The 16,070-nt window shown below is 44.8% G+C and overlaps 2 protein-coding genes across 3 annotated transcripts; one reads left to right on the top strand and one right to left on the bottom strand.

The window, feature by feature from the left end:
• Positions 1 to 243: 243 nt before the first annotated feature.
• LOC542408 (subtilisin-chymotrypsin inhibitor homolog 1) lies at positions 244 to 1,016 on the top strand. Of its 2 annotated transcripts, NM_001245885.2 has the most exons (2): positions 244 to 431; positions 540 to 1,016. In NM_001245885.2, the coding sequence occupies exon 2, from the start codon at positions 580 to 582 to the stop codon at positions 799 to 801; it is 222 nt and encodes a 73-aa protein (NP_001232814.2). In that variant the 5' UTR covers positions 244 to 431; positions 540 to 579; the 3' UTR covers positions 802 to 1,016. The 2 variants fall into 2 exon arrangements, with proteins under 2 accessions (NP_001232814.2, NP_001105449.1); NM_001111979.1 differs by having other exon boundaries at positions 376 to 947.
• Positions 1,017 to 2,068: 1,052 nt separating this feature from the next.
• LOC100381910 (uncharacterized) lies at positions 2,069 to 4,219 on the bottom strand. The gene is made up of 3 exons (NM_001356975.1): positions 4,017 to 4,219; positions 2,646 to 2,712; positions 2,069 to 2,550 (listed from the first exon to the last, which is right to left on the bottom strand). The coding sequence occupies exons 1-3, from the start codon at positions 4,092 to 4,094 to the stop codon at positions 2,294 to 2,296; spliced, it is 402 nt and encodes a 133-aa protein (NP_001343904.1). The 5' UTR covers positions 4,095 to 4,219; the 3' UTR covers positions 2,069 to 2,293.
• Positions 4,220 to 16,070: the final 11,851 nt, after the last annotated feature.

A 16,070-nucleotide genomic window follows, 5' to 3' on the forward strand; every position in this document is an offset into this window, starting at 1 on the left:
ATTGTTGGATAACTCGGCGGATTTTGTTCAGATTGATTTAGACCATTTTCACACACTATCAGATGCCGATCCTAGCTAATGGCCAGAATCTGAGAAACAAACACCCCGAAACGTACAGCGGTGGGCGAGGTGGTTAGGTCACTGTTCACCGAGTTTTGATAAGTTTCTGTCCGCGTCAGCGCCAGCTACGCGCGCTGGAAAATGCTGACTATTTTGGCTGCAAGCATGGGATAACCATGGATTTTTTTTCCTGCAGTGTTGCTATCTGTTCTTTGTTTCGTAGTGGCTGTTTATCCTCGTGTGCCTCGCGTGCGTATATACACACACGTCCTGCCTGCACGCAACGCAGCTCTATAAATACCTCATCACCGGTGCACTCGCTTAATATATATCCAACAACCAGCAGTGCAACAAGCAAGATTTACCTGCCCGTGAGTGTGCCTTTCAATAATATAATGTCTTATTTTATTATTATGTTTTTGCAGTGATAGTAGTCTGTAATAAATCTCTCCTTTCAATATATATAATTCACATGCCAGATCGATCATATCGTCAACTGGTCCGGCAGTTCGCGACACCATGAGCTCCACGGAGTGCGGCGGCGGCGGCGGCGGCGCCAAGACGTCGTGGCCTGAGGTGGTCGGGCTGAGCGTGGAGGACGCCAAGAAGGTGATCCTCAAGGACAAGCCGGACGCCGACATCGTGGTGCTGCCCGTCGGCTCCGTGGTGACCGCGGATTATCGCCCTAACCGTGTCCGCATCTTCGTCGACATCGTCGCCCAGACGCCCCACATCGGCTGATAATATATAAGCTAGCCGCTATTTCCTTTCCTTGCCCCAGAACTTGAAATAAATATATATACGATGAAATAACGCGGGCATGCCGAATAATGGATGTGTGAATTCTCACTAATTAAGTAATGCATAAATAAACGTATTCAAATGTCGCCCCTTCTTGCACAGTGAATATATTGTGTTGACAGCAAAAAAAAAGTATGAGGTTAAATTCGGTACAATTAATTATGGGCCTATTTGGATCGTCACCGGACGAAAGTTTAGCCTAACGTTGACTAATTAAGAAATTCTAATGAGTTCTACTCATCAATTAGCTTCTATTTGTTCTTGTTAATTTATGTTTAGATCTTAGAGTTGGCAACCGAAGTATGCAGTAAAGTTTAGTCCAAACATGCCCCGTACTGAAGATAGGATCTGATTAGAAAATAAAGTGAGAAAACATGCGTCCTTTGTGTTTTCTCTTAATATGTCCTAAAATCTCTAGAATGAAATATATCACAGGGGAGAGGAATTAGGGTATAGATCATCTGCAAGTTTTTTTTTTATCCACCGGAAAGTGAGGTTACCAAAGTGGGGTTACTATTAGGAGGTTGCAGTAAGATTTTATTAAAAATCGAAGGGCAGGAGTTCTATATGATTTCCCCCCTACTAATTACACAGTAGACGCACATGCATAAACATACGCACGCAAACCATATATCATACCAACGTTGTAGCAGTCATCGTGTCGACTAAATCAACGTGTGTTAGTGCTTATTATAGAGCCTTGTGTCAAGAAACCATTATTTCAAACCTTGCAGCATATAATTTACAAGAAATCTGTATATATCGATTGATGGTGTATATATAGCTCCTACTTTGGTTCTTATAAAACACAAACAAACATCTGAAAGTTGGCAATTTGCGTGTATCGCCGATCTGGATATCAAATTTCCATTTATTGGTGTTATTGAATTCTACAAGTTGTTGTGCTTCATGAACTGCATTGGAATATTAGATTCTGACGGATATTACATTCGTATAAATGCTGACGAGTTGTGTAAAGTCCACATGATAATGAGTTCATCTTAAGTGACCATGCTTCCGAGATGCTGATAGTTAGTGCTGCCTAACAAATCAGAATGTGCTTCCAAGATACTGATAGTGCTGTCCAACAAATCAGAATGGTAACTGACGCTAGTCATATTATTGTCAGATAAATGAAGCCAGACAATCAGAACTGACGGTAGAATATTGGCTTGTAACAAAACTAGGAGGAACTGCTGTTAGCTGCTGGTTTCAAACAATCAGACTTCCTTGCTCAACTGAGATGACAATTAGTCCAGTAAGATGCATTCCGATCACACTTTAAACCACAGAACCCACAGCAGCTCAGAACATTCGATGAATTTCGTGACAAGTTACACATGTAATAAAACCTCACAAAACTCTTGCTAGCTTATTCGACAAGTTCGACTCGTACAATCGCGAGGGGGGCAAGGGCAAGTGGGCAACAAAGCTAAGCAGACTCCGACTTGGTGTACATCCTAACGGCAACAGCCAAGCCCAGGATTGCCAGGGGAACCAAAAACTGGAGGATCTTGATGACAAACTCGGGAGTCTTGTCCTGGTTGTAGTGCGGTTGTTTCGGGGGGACATACTTCGTCCTGGAAGGGATCGTCGACGCGTCGATTTCACCCACCAAGTACTCATCCATCATCGCGCGGGCAGTGTTGCTGTGACCGACATCCTCGAAATCATCAGTCGCATCCTTGCCTGTATAAGGTTCAAATGGATTGTATGTTACAGCATACCTTTCGCAACCTTAGCCAGGCACTGGTTTAGTGGTACGCAAAGACAAGAAGGCATACCAGTTGAGGACAACAGAACATCATCACCTCCTGGGTGGTCTACCAAAAACTTCGTCACATCATACACCTATTCCACAGCAAAACATAGAGCTGGTCAGGTTCCTTATTATGGAGAAAAGGTTAAAAGTACTGGTTATTAGAGAAAGTAACAATAGCACTGAAAGAATTGTAGCAATGCCACCAGCAAAAGGGGGGCACCGTAAGAACATGTGTTCAAATATTATCAAGATGTCATTGTCGAATAATGTTATGTGAATGCAACTTTCAGGTTTCAAAGGAAGGCAAAACAGAAAATGCAGAAGGCCGAGAAGACACAAGTTTCATCAAGGTTATGTAGCATGTCTTATCTAAGTAAAAAGCCATCAATCTTTGGGGAAAGGCAATATAAAACATCTATATGTTATATGTGATAAATCAGCAAACGAGTTACGAAACTTTCAAAAACTTATACTCCACCAATTTACATGCTTATCAGTGTGAAGATAAAAAAATGCAGACTTGTTATTAGAAGATGATGTTTAAGAGCTTGCTTTCCCTAGCCGAACAAAGATATGGCACTTAATGTTTAAAGAGAAGTCCGTCAAACATCTGTCGCGGTTAAGCAAAATTATGGATAAGTCAGCAACCCGACATAGCAGAATTATGGACAGTTTAATGCTGACAACATTACTGGCTGCTGCATTGTTGGGGTGCAGAACATGTTGAAAGGTTTAACATGCATTTCTATCAAGGAATTGTTGCTGATGTTTTGATGGCTTGTCGCATGGGTGACACAGGACATAGCCAAACATCTGACCGCGCTATGGCACTTTGCAGAAAGGGAATTTCCTCATTAGTCATTACAAGGAGACATCAGGATAAAAGATGACATCACAAGCACAAAGGTGCAGGCAATTGCCGAAGTAGGGGGTCTGCTTGCAGATACGAACGAAACACACGCAGATTCGATTTGGTTTGTGGGTGCGCAGGCACTGGACTGTAAACATCCACCGGAGCAGCCGCGAGTCGTCAGCTGAAACAACGAGAGGCTATCTGACTCTGAATCGGCCGCCCCGAGAACAGAGACCAGTCGCTAGTGCAAGAGTCTACGCGGGAAACAAGCACCGGACAGATCAATCACGATGGTCTCCACCGGATCTGCGGGCTCGTCGCCAGCACACGCAGAATCAAGGAGAATCCATCTTGGACAGAACAAGGCTACCTAGCACCAAAATCGAGCAGGGCCCGTCGGCGTGGCTAGGAGACGCAAAATCTGATCTTTGGCAAGGGAGCCATGGCTGGCTGGGGAGGAAGAGAACAGGAGGCATCGACCATCCATCCACCGTAAGGGAATGGGGGAGGGGAAGTGGAAGAGGAGACGGAGATGTATACCTTGCCGCCGATGATGAGCCAGCAATCCTCCTTGGAGTTGTGCTTGGCGACCGCGTCGAGGGTGAAGACCTTGGACATGGCTGCTGCCTGCTGTCTGGATCGAGGAGGTCGATGGCGAGGTGGTTGGTTGCGGTCCCTCCTTTTAAAACCGCGGCGGCTGGTCCAGCTCCGCGAGCCACAAATCCGATCGACTGCCAAATTTCGTCTGCTCCGGCTCTTGCCACCTACCCCCACAACACACCAAACCCTCTCCGTCGTCGGACCCACCTGTCAGCGGCCGAGTGCAGGGTTTTATGTTTGCTGTTTTTCTGTTTGTTTCTGTCCTGTTGGGCTAGTTTTGTGTTGGGCTACCATCTTTTTAACAGAATTTTTATTTTCTAAAAATTTAGTTTTTTAAAAAAATAGGAATTTTATGAGAAATTAGTTTATTTTTTTGTTGTTGTGCAAATGCTGTTGGATAATACTCTTTTTGTCCACAAATGTTAGTTGTCTTAATTTTCTAGAAGTCAAATATTTTTAACTTTGATTATGTTTATATAAGAAAATATTAATATTTATAATACATAATTAGTATCGTTAGATAGATCTTTGAATATATTTTTGTAGTAAAATTATTCGATAATATAAATATTGCTTATATATTGTATAAATCTAGTGAAATATAAAAAGTTTGACCGTCACGAATAACATAGCATAAATATTTGTGGACGGAGTGAGTAGAAGCTTCTAGAGTGAGGACCGGTAGTGGTTGGCCAACATGTACGTTGGATGGAGTATTGGCGGCGATTGAAACTTGCCGGCGAAACAGAAGAAGCTGCTGGTCGCAATCAGTTGGCTGGTGGCTGCCATGCGCCCCCGGGTTCTCGCTCGTGATCGACCACCAGGCACTCCACGCCTGCCACAGTGCCACACATGACCTCCATTCCATTTCATATGGTCAGCGGTAAGAATCTATTTTTTTTCTCGTGTCTCTACCATTGCTCCAAGAACACCACGTTAGAGACGAGAAATGAATCATCTATTGGGTTTATGTATAAAACTAGCAGGTTTATATGTCTTCACGTTGCAAAGAACTTAATTTTTTCAAAAAAAACATTAGTATTATGTAAACCACTGTAGTCAAAATACAATAATCAGTTATTGAATTGATTTTATGTAAAAAAAATTATAGTTCCTAATCATACTCCGAAACATCACATGAGCAACAGGACACCCAAACTCTGAAACACTAACATGGTATTTTTGTAGTCCCAAGACAATACCATGGTATTTTGACATACCACGACATTTTAAGCAAAAGGTTTTTGGGAATACGTAATGCAAACTTTGTATTTTAAACCATGGTTTTATTAAAACCATAGTACTTTTGTGGTCTAAAACTTTGGACTTGACCAAAGTTTTTCGCTGGCGGAGGGAAACGACGAGCCCATTCGCCCCCCCCCCCCCCCCCCCCCCCCCGTCGCCACATCCTTTTTCTTCCCTGTGTCTCTTTCCCGCATGATAGGGCTCTTCATTTTGTTCATTTCCCCTAATGTCCACCGTAGAAGAAACCCTAGATAAGGATAATCGCCAAGTTAATCTGATCATTGGGGGCGCAGAACGTCCAGGCCTTAGGGCTGGACCGTCCGCCACTTTTGATGTTCAACACATGCCCCTGCCTTTTGGTGGAGCTTGGCGTACCAAAAGCACCAGCGCACTTCAAAAACAATAGGTCTCATGAGTTATTTTGTTCCCAAAATAAGGACTCAGCTCGATGCAAGTCATCGACTCTTGTGATCACATAATATAAATATTTGATAGAACTTTGATGCACAGAGGTCGTTTTAGATTGCATCCTCTTTGACCATGTTTGCCTCATCAATATGTCAATATGCAAAAAAATATGGTGCCCCTAGCCCGAATAAGTAAACGGATTGGGCCGGTAATATGGATTCATCGCTATACCGCCCCATACTTGAGTAGGACAACACATTGACGATGAATAGACCAGAAAGCACCATGGCATCCCTGTAGGAGGATGACCAGGCGATCTTGGTTGCACCATTTCTTGGGTCAGTTTAGTCATCCTTTGCTTTCACACAGATCGCCTTTTGACTTTGTTTGTTTTATTGGTCGGTTGTGTGGAACGTCCTTCTTCTTCATGTATTTAGCAATCAGCTAATCAAAAGCAGGGATGACTCTACGGAACCGGCCAAATGTATTAGAAGTGTTTTGCTTCCTAGTACCTATTTTAGGACGTTATGGTCTGACGATCTAAGGTCGTTGCTGCTTCTGATCGTCTACGGACCATCCAACCTTCATAGTCGGAACTGTCCGCACCTGTCCCGGACTGTCTAGCCTTAGTGCCCGGACCATCTGGGGTACGCAGAACAGGTGACCGTGATCGGGTGTCCGATCGTGCTTGCCCCCGGCATCTCTGGTCTTTCTTTTGTCCTGAGCCTTCCGAGTAACCACTCTACATGACATGTTTGGCGTGCGAGGATCACCAATGATGATATCTTTATCTTTGCTTTTATCGGCCACACATGACCGAATTAAGAATTTTTTGCTCATTGGCTCTAATATGGCGACTAGAACAGGTGGCCTGTCAATCTTCACCTATTGAAATCTCAATCGGTCTTCGTTTATAGCCGATTGTATTTGCCGATGGAAGACAACACAATCATTGATGTTATGAAGAAATGAGTGAAAGAGAAATGGCCTTAAACCATTTCTTATATTGATTTTGGTGCTTGATGACCATCAAAACTATTCGGGCTAACTAGTTTACCTAGTCTTTGATTCACAGGTTCATAAGTTCAACAGTTTAGTCTCTAAGTCGTAATCAACTCAGATCCAACCAAATAGGGGCAAAACATGTAATAGATGAACTACCAATTATTCTACTTTTTGGATAAGTTTTAAATACCCCAAGGAACCTATTCAACACTTCTAGAGAGGTTGGAAAGCTCGGAATCAACATCTCACTATTTTGGAGCTAGTTTGAGCAAAAGAAGAAATATGAGTTAAAGAATCAAAATGTTCATGGTCCATGACTTAGACTAGATGGAAAACCACTTGAGATATTTTTCTAAGTCATAGGATCTCTCTCAAGTTTATCCAAAGCAACTTGGAGAAAATTGTTCAAAGATCAACGACAAGTCAGAAACTCAAGCTCTGAAATCGCCAAGTGTGGACCGTCCGACCCCTTCCAGCGGACTGTCCGCTACACCACTATGACTTTGGACAGGAACTAAATCATGGATAGTCCGGCTAAATCATGGATCGTCCGACTATAATTCTCGGACCGTCCACACGTGAAGATCTGGTTCAGCCCGAAGGTGACAAGTTGAGCAAAAAGATTTTTAGAGCTGGCGCGGATCGTCTGGGACCAAGGGCAGACCTGAGAGCACCTAGAGGGGGGGGTGAATAGGTGATCCTGTAAAAGTTCAAACCTTAAGCCACAAAAACTTGTTAAGGGTTAGCACAAGTATGGCCAAGTGGCTAGAGAGAACACGATAACCACAAGAAAGCAATCACAGAGTTGACACGGTGGTTATCCCGTGGTTCGGCCAAGTACAAAACTTGCCTACTCCACGTTGTGGCGTCCCAACGGACGAGAGTTGCACTCAACTCCTCTCAAGTGATTCAATGATCAACTTGAATACCACGGTGTTTTTCTTTCCTTTGATCTTTTCCCGTTTGCGAGGAATCTCCACAACTTGGAGTCTCTCGCCCTTACAATTGAGTTCACAAAGAAATACGGAGTAAGGTGGGAATGAGCAACGCACACAAGACTCGAAAATCAGAGCAACAACACGCACACAAGTCGCAACAAGAGCTCGCAACGCAACAAAGAGTTCACAACTCCACAAGAGCTCTATATGCTATCACAATGAAACGAATGCGTGAGATTGATGTCTTGGTGCTTAGAAGAGTTGTAGGAATGCTTGGTGTGCTCCTCCATGCGCCTAGGGGTCCCTTTTATAGCCCCAAGGCAGCTAGGAGCCGTTGGGAACAAATCTGGAAGGCCATCTTTGCCTTCTGTCTCGTGGCGCACCGGACAGTCCGGTGCACACCGGACACTGTCCGATGCCCGATTTGTTTCCTTAAACAGCGCATCCGACTGTTGCTGTCAGAGTCAGATCTGCGCACCGTTGGCGCACCGGACATGTCCGGTGCACACCGGACAGTCCGGTGCTTCCTTCCGACCGTTGGCTCGGCCACGTGTCGCGCGCCGATCGCGCGGCCGACCGTTGGCTCACCGGACAGTCCGGTGCACACCGGACAGTCCGGTGAATTTTAGCCGAAGTCGCCGGAGAAAAACCCGAGAGCGGCCTCTTCGGCTGGGGCAACCTGGCGCACCGGACACTGTCCGGTGCACCACCGGACAGTCCGGTGCCCCAGACCGAAACAGCCCCTTGGCTGCACACAGCCAAGTCTTCTCTTCTCTTCTTCTTTCTGTTTCTAACACTTAGACAAATATATTAGTACACAAAACCAATGTACTAAGACTTAGAAACATACCTTTGTTGAAGATTTGCACTTTGTTCAACCATGGGCATTGATTTACATTTAAGCACTTGTGTTTGCACTTAATCACCAAAATACTTAGAAATGGCCCAAGGGCACATTTCCCTTTCAATCTCCCCCTTTTTGGTGATTTATGCCAACACAACATAAAGCAACTAGAACAAGTGCAAAATCACTTCACATAAAAACTAACTTTGAGTTTTATTCAATTTTGGCATATATGGATCATCCTTTGCCACCACTTGGTTTGTTTTTGCAAATCACACTCAAATCTCTATCTCTAAGTCAAACACACATGTTGAAGCATAAAGAGAGTCATTCCAAAAGAGATTGATCAAAGATTTCAAAAACTCCCCCTATTTCCCATAATCAATACTTCTCCCCACAAGAAACCAATTTTTGACAAGAGAGACAATAAAAGAGTTTAACAATACAAAAACTCTATTCTATTATTTTCAAAATCTCTCAAGTGGTAGCTGATCCATTTATCACTTTGGCCTTTATTTTCTCCCCCTTTGGCATCAAGCACCAAAACGGGATCAATCTTGGCCCTTTAACCCCATTGCCTCACCAAAGTCTTCAATTAAGAGCAAATGGCAATAAGATTTCATGAGATGAACTTGGAATTAGTTACCCTCTCATCGGAGTGCAGTGGAAGTCTTTCATGGTCCAAGTCCACCTTTTCCCTTTCAATCCTCCTTCGAGACTAAATTACCAAACTCAAGCACATGGTTAGTCTCAAAGGGTCAAGTTGTAACACATCTCCCCCTAAACATGTGCATAACTTTGCAACGGACTTGTGAGGTCCAGGGAGTGTTTGTACAACTTGAGCACCACAATAAGCAACAAAATGCAGAATGAACATGATCAAGGGCATAAACACATGTATGCTACAATTCAATCCAAGTTCCGCGAATCTAAGACATTTAGCTCACTACGCAACCTGCAAAAGGTCTTCTCATCTAGAGGCTTGGTAAAGATATCGGCTAGCTGGTTCTCGGTGCTAACATGAAACACTTCGATATCTCCCTTTTGCTGGTGGTCTCTCAAAAAGTGATGCCGGATGTCTATGTGCTTTGTGCGGCTGTGTTCAACAGGATTTTCCGCCATGCGGATAGCACTCTCATTATCACATAGGAGTGGGACTTTGCTCAGATTGTAGCCAAAGTCCCTGAGGGTTTGCCTCATCCAAAGTAGTTGCGCGCAACACTGTCCTGCGGCAACATACTCGGCCTCAGCGGTGGATAGGGCAACAGAGGTTTGTTTCTTAGAGTTCCATGACACCAGGGACCTTCCTAAGAATTGGCACGTCCCCGATGTACTCTTCCTATCGACCTTACATCCAGCATAGTCGGAGTCTGAGTATCCAACTAAGTCAAAGGTAGACCCCTTTGGATACCAGAGCCCGAAGCAAGGCGTAGCAACTAAATATCTAAGAATTCGCTTCACCGCCACTAAGTGACATTCCTTAGGATCGGATTGAAATCTAGCACACATGCATACGCTAAGCATAATATCCGGTCTACTAGCACATAAGTAAAGCAAAGAACCTATCATTGACCAGTATGCTTTTTGATCAACGGACTTACCTCCTTTGTTGAGGTCGGTGTGTCCGTCGGTCCCCATCGGAGTCTTTGCGGGCTTGGCGTCCTTCATCCCAAACCGCTTTAGCAGATCTTGCGTGTACTTCGTTTGGGAGATGAAGGTGCCGTCCTTGAGTTGCTTCACTTGGAACCCAAGGAAGTAGTTCAACTCGCCCATCATCGACATCTCGAATTTCTGCGTCATCACCCTGCTAAACTCTTCACAAGACTTTTGGTTAGTAGAACCAAATATTATGTCATCGACATAAATTTGGCACACAAACAAATCACCATCACATGTCTTTGTAAAAAGAGTTGGATCGGCCTTCCCAACCTTGAAAGCATTAGCAAGTAAAAAGTCTCTAAGGCATTCATACCATGCTCTTGGGGCTTGCTTAAGTCCATAGAGCGCCTTAGAGAGCTTACACACATGGTCGGGGTACCGTTCATCCTCGAAGCCAGGGGGTTGCTCCACGTACACCTCCTCCTTGATTGGCCCATTGAGGAAAGCGCTCTTCACGTCCATTTGGTACAACCTGAAAGAATGGTGAGCGGCATATGCTAGCAAAATACGAATGGACTCTAGCCTAGCCACAGGAGCAAAAGTCTCCTCAAAGTCCAAACCTGTGACTTGGGCATAACCTTTTGCCACAAGTCGAGCCTTGTTCCTCGTCACCACCCCGTGCTCGTCCTGTTTGTTGCGGAACACCCACTTGGTTCCCACAACATTTTGCTTCGGACGAGGCACCAGTGTCCAAACTTCATTGCGCTTGAAGTTGTTTAGCTCCTCTTGCATGGCCAACACCCAGTCCGGATCTAGCAAGGCCTCTTCTACCCTGAAAGGCTCAATAGAAGAGACAAAAGAGTAATGTTCACAAGAATTAACTAATCGAGATCGAGTAGTTACTCCCTTGCTAATGTCACCCAGAATTTGGTCGACGGGATGATCCCTTTGAATCATCGCTCGAACTTGGGTTGGAGGTGCCGGTTGCGCTTCTTCCTCCATCACTTGATCATCTTGTGCTCCCCCTTGATCAAGCGCCTCCACTTGAGGTACCTGTTTGTCATCTTCGGTTGGGGGTTGCACCATAGTTGAGGAAGAAGGTTGATCTTGTTCATCTCGTTCCTGTGGCCGCACTTCTCCAATCGCCATGGTGCGTATAGCGGCCGTCGGAACATCTTCTTCATCTACATCATCACAATCAACCACTTGCTCTCTTGGAGAGCCATTAGTCTCATCAAATACAACGTCGCTAGAGACTTCAACCAAACCCGATGATTTGTTGAAGACTCTATACGCCTTTGTATTTGAGTCATAACCTAATAAAAACCCTTCTACAGCTTTGGGAGCAAACTTAGAATTTCTACCTTTCTTCACTAGAATGTAGCATTTACTCCCAAATACACGAAAGTACGATACATTGGGTTTGTTACCGGTTAGTAGCTCATACGACGTCTTCTTAAGGAGGCGATGAAGGTAGACCCTGTTGATGGCGTGGCAAGCAGTGTTAACGGCTTCCGTCCAAAAGCACTCGGGGGTCTTGAACTCTCCTAGCATCGTCCTCGCCATATCGATGAGCGTCCTGTTCTTCCTCTCTACCACACCATTTTGCTGTGGTGTGTAGGGAGCGGAGAACTCGTGCTTGATCCCTTCCTCTTCAAGGAACTCCTCCACTTGAAGGTTCTTGAACTCGGACCCGTTGTCGCTCCTTATCTTCTTCACCTTGAGCTCAAACTCATTTTGAGCTCTCCTGAGGAAGCGCTTGAGAGTCCCTTGGGTTTCAGACTTATCCTGCAAAAAGAACACCCAAGTGAAGCGGGAAAAATCATCAACAATAACTAAACCATACTTACTCCCTCCTATGCTCAGATAGGCGACAGGTCCGAAGAGGTCCATATGCAGCAGCTCCAAGGGTCTTGAAGTGGTCATCACGTTCTTGCTGTGATGCGCTCCTCCCACTTGTTTACCTGCTTGACAAGCTGCACAAGGTCTATCTTTTTCGAAATGCACGTTAGTCAAACCTATCACGTGTTCTCCCTTTAGAAGCTTGTGAAGGTTCTTCATCCCCACATGTGCTAAGCGGCGATGCCACAGCCAGCCCATGCTAGTCTTAGCTATTAAGCATGCATCTAGACCGACCTCTTCTTTTGCAAAATCAACTAAATAAAGTTTGCCGTCTAATACACCCTTAAAAGCTAGTGAACCATCACTTCTTCTAAAGACAGACACATCTACATTTGTAAATAGACAATTATACCCCATATGACATAATTGACTCACAGATAGCAGATTATATCCAAGAGACTCAACTAAAAACACATTAGATATGGAGTGCTCATTAGAAATTGCAATTTTACCTAAACCTTTTACCTTGCCTTGATTCCCATCACCGAATATAATTGAATCTTGGGAATCTTTATTCTTGACGTAGGAGGTGAACATCTTCTTCTCCCCCGTCATATGGTTTGTGCACCCGCTGTCGATAATCCAGCTTGAACCCCCGGATGCATAAACCTGCAAGGCAAATTTAGGCTTGGGTTTTAGGTACCCAACTCATGTTGGGTCCTACAAGGTTAGCACAAATATCTTTAGGGACCCAAATGCAAGTTTTGTCTCCCTTGCATTTTGCCCCTAGCTTCCTAGCAACAATTTTCTTATCCTTTCTACAAATTGCAAAGGAAGCATTCAAAGCACAATAAATTGTAGAAGGTTCATTCACTACTTTCCTAACAATATTAATAGCATTTTTTCTAGGCACATGATGAATAGTATTTCTCCTAGACATATTTCTACCATGCATATAGGAAGAACTAGAAGCAAACATGGCATGAGAGTCAAAATCATCAAAAGCATTAAAACTCCTATAAGCATTTCTAGTTTGTCTCCTATCATGATACATAAAAGCATGGTTCTTTTGCACATTACTAGCCATAGGGGCCTTCCCTTTCTCCTTGGCGGGAATGGGAGCCTTATGGCTTGTTAAGTTCTTAGCTTCTCTCTTGAAGCCAAGTCCATCCTTAATTGAGGGGTGTCTACCAATTGTGTAGGCATCCCTTGCAAATTTTAGCTTATCGAAATCATTCTTGCTAGTCTTAAGTTGAGCATTAAGACTAGCCAGTTCATCATTAAGCTTGGAAATTGAAACTAGGTGTTCACTACAAGCATCAACGTCAAAATCTTTACACCTAGTACAAATTTCAACATGTTCTACACAAGAATTGGATTTATTTGCTACTTCTAATTTAGCATTTAAATCATTGTTTACACCTTTCAAAGTAGAAATGGTTTCATGACAAGTAGATAGTTCAAAAGAAAGCATTTCATTTCTTTTAACTTCTAAAGCATAGGATTTTTGTGCCTCAACAAATTTATCATGCTCTTCATACAACAAATCCTCTTGCTTTTCTAAAAGTATATTCTTTTCATTCAAGGCATCAATTAATTCATTAATTTTGTCTATCTTAGATCTATCTAAGCCCTTGAACAAACATGAATAATCTACTTCATCCTCATCACTAGATTCGTCCTCACTTGAAGAAGCATAGGTAGAGTTGCGAGTACATACCTTCTTCTCCCTTGCCATAAGGCATGTGTGGCGCTCGTTGGGGAAGAGGGTTGATTTGTTGAAGGCGGTGGCGGCGAGTCCTTCATTGTCGGAGTCGGAAGAGGAGCAATCCGAGTCCCACTCCTTGCCTAGATGCGCCTCGCCCTTTGCCTTCTTGTAGTGCTTCTTCTTCTCCCTTTTGTTCCCCTTTTCCTGGTCACTTTCATTATCAGGACAGTTAGCAATAAAATGACCAAGCTTACCGCATTTGAAGCATGATCGCTTCCCCTTGGTCTTAGTCTTGCTCGGCTGTCCATTGCGACCCTTTAGCACCGTCTTGAAGCGCTTAATGATGAGAGCCATTTCTTCATCATTAAGCCCGGCCGCCTCAATTTGCGCCACCTTGCTTGGTAGTGCCTCCTTGCTCCTCGATGCCTTGAGAGCAATGGGTTGAGGCTCGTGGATTGGACCGTTCAACGCGTCATCGACGTACCTTGCTTCCTTGATCATCATCCGCCCGCTTACAAATTTTCCAAGAATTTCTTCGGACGACATTTTGGTGTACCTGGGATTCTCACGAATATTATTCACCAAATGAGGATCAAGAACAGTAAAGGACCTTAGCATTAGGCGGACGACGTCGTGGTCCGTCCATCGCGTGCTTCCATAGCTCCTTATCTTGTTGACAAGGGTCTTGAGCCGGTTGTATGTTTGAGTTGGCTCCTCGCCCCTTATCATCGCGAACCGTCCAAGCTCGCCCTCCACCAACTCCATTTTGGTGAGCAAGGTAGCGTCATTTCCCTCATGAGAGATCTTGAGGGTATCCCAGATTTGCTTGGCGTTATCCAAGCCACTCACTTTATTATATTCATCCCTGCACAATGAGGCTAGAAGAACAGTAGTAGCTTGTGCATTATTATGGATTTGCTCATTAATGAATATAGGACTATCCGAACTATTAAAGTGCATTCCACTATCTACAATCTCCCATATGCTAGGATGGAGAGAGAATAGGTGACTACGCATTTTGTGGCTCCAAAATCCGTAGTCCTCCCCATCAAAGTGTGGGGGCTTGCCGAGTGGAATGGAAAGCAAATGTGAATTTGAACTCTGCGGAATACGAGAGTAGTCAAAAGAAAAGTTAGAATTAACCGGTTTCCTTTGCTCGTAGTCGATGTGGTCGTTGTCCTTTTGGGAAGATGTAGACTCATCACTGTCGTCGTAGTAGACGATCTCCTTGATGCGCCTCGTCTTCTTCTTCTTCCCTTCCTTTCGTCTATGACCCGAGCCGGAGTCGGTAGGCTTGTCATCTTTGGGCTCATTGACGAAGGACTCCTTCTCCTTATCGTTGATCACGATTCCCTTCCCCTTAGGATCCATCTCTTCGGGCGGTTAGTCCCTTTCTTGAAGAGAACGGCTCCGATACCAATTGAGAGCACCTAGAGGGGGGGGTGAATAGGTGATCCTGTAAAAGTTCAAACCTTAAGCCACAAAAACTTGTTAAGGGTTAGCACAAGTATGGCCAAGTGGCTAGAGAGAACACGATAACCACAAGAAAGCAATCACAGAGTTGACACGGTGGTTATCCCGTGGTTCGGCCAAGTACAAAACTTGCCTACTCCACGTTGTGGCGTCCCAACGGACGAGAGTTGCACTCAACTCCTCTCAAGTGATTCAATGATCAACTTGAATACCACGGTGTTTTTCTTTCCTTTGATCTTTTCCCGTTTGCGAGGAATCTCCACAACTTGGAGTCTCTCGCCCTTACAATTGAGTTCACAAAGAAATACGGAGTAAGGTGGGAATGAGCAACGCACACAAGACTCGAAAATCAGAGCAACAACACGCACACAAGTCGCAACAAGAGCTCGCAACGCAACAAAGAGTTCACAACTCCACAAGAGCTCTATATGCTATCACAATGAAACGAATGCGTGAGATTGATGTCTTGGTGCTTAGAAGAGTTGTAGGAATGCTTGGTGTGCTCCTCCATGCGCCTAGGGGTCCCTTTTATAGCCCCAAGGCAGCTAGGAGCCGTTGGGAACAAATCTGGAAGGCCATCTTTGCCTTCTGTCTCGTGGCGCACCGGACAGTCCGGTGCACACCGGACACTGTCCGGTGCCCGATTTGTTTCCTTAAACAGCGCATCCGACCGTTGCTGTCAGAGTCAGATCTGCGCACCGGACATGTCCGGTGCACACCGGACAGTCCGGTGCTTCCTTCCGACCGTTGGCTCGGCCACGTGTCGCGCGCCGATCGCGCGGCCGACCGTTGGCCCGGCCGACCGTTGGCTCACCGGACAGTCCGGTGCACACCGGATAGTCCGGTGAATTTTAGCCGAAGTCGCCGGAGAAAAACCCGAGAGCGGCCTCTTCGGCTGGGGCAACCTGGCGCACCGGACACTGTCCGGTGCC

Source organism: Zea mays, chromosome 8 (assembly GCF_902167145.1).
Source record: "Zea mays cultivar B73 chromosome 8, Zm-B73-REFERENCE-NAM-5.0, whole genome shotgun sequence".
In the NCBI taxonomy this organism is placed as follows: Eukaryota; Viridiplantae; Streptophyta; class Magnoliopsida; order Poales; family Poaceae; genus Zea; species Zea mays.

Coding starts and splice junctions, on each gene's coding strand:
- LOC542408 (NM_001245885.2), top strand. CDS start 580: ATGAGCTCCACGGAGTGCGGCGGCGGCGGCGGCGGCGCCAAGACGTCG.
- LOC100381910 (NM_001356975.1), bottom strand. CDS start 4,094: ATGTCCAAGGTCTTCACCCTCGACGCGGTCGCCAAGCACAACTCCAAG. Junction 2,713..4,016: donor GGCTCATCATCGGCGGCAAG/GTATACATCTCC, acceptor GCTGTGGAATAG/GTGTATGATGTGACGAAGTT. Junction 2,551..2,645: donor TGTTCTGTTGTCCTCAACTG/GTATGCCTTCTT, acceptor AACCTTATACAG/GCAAGGATGCGACTGATGAT.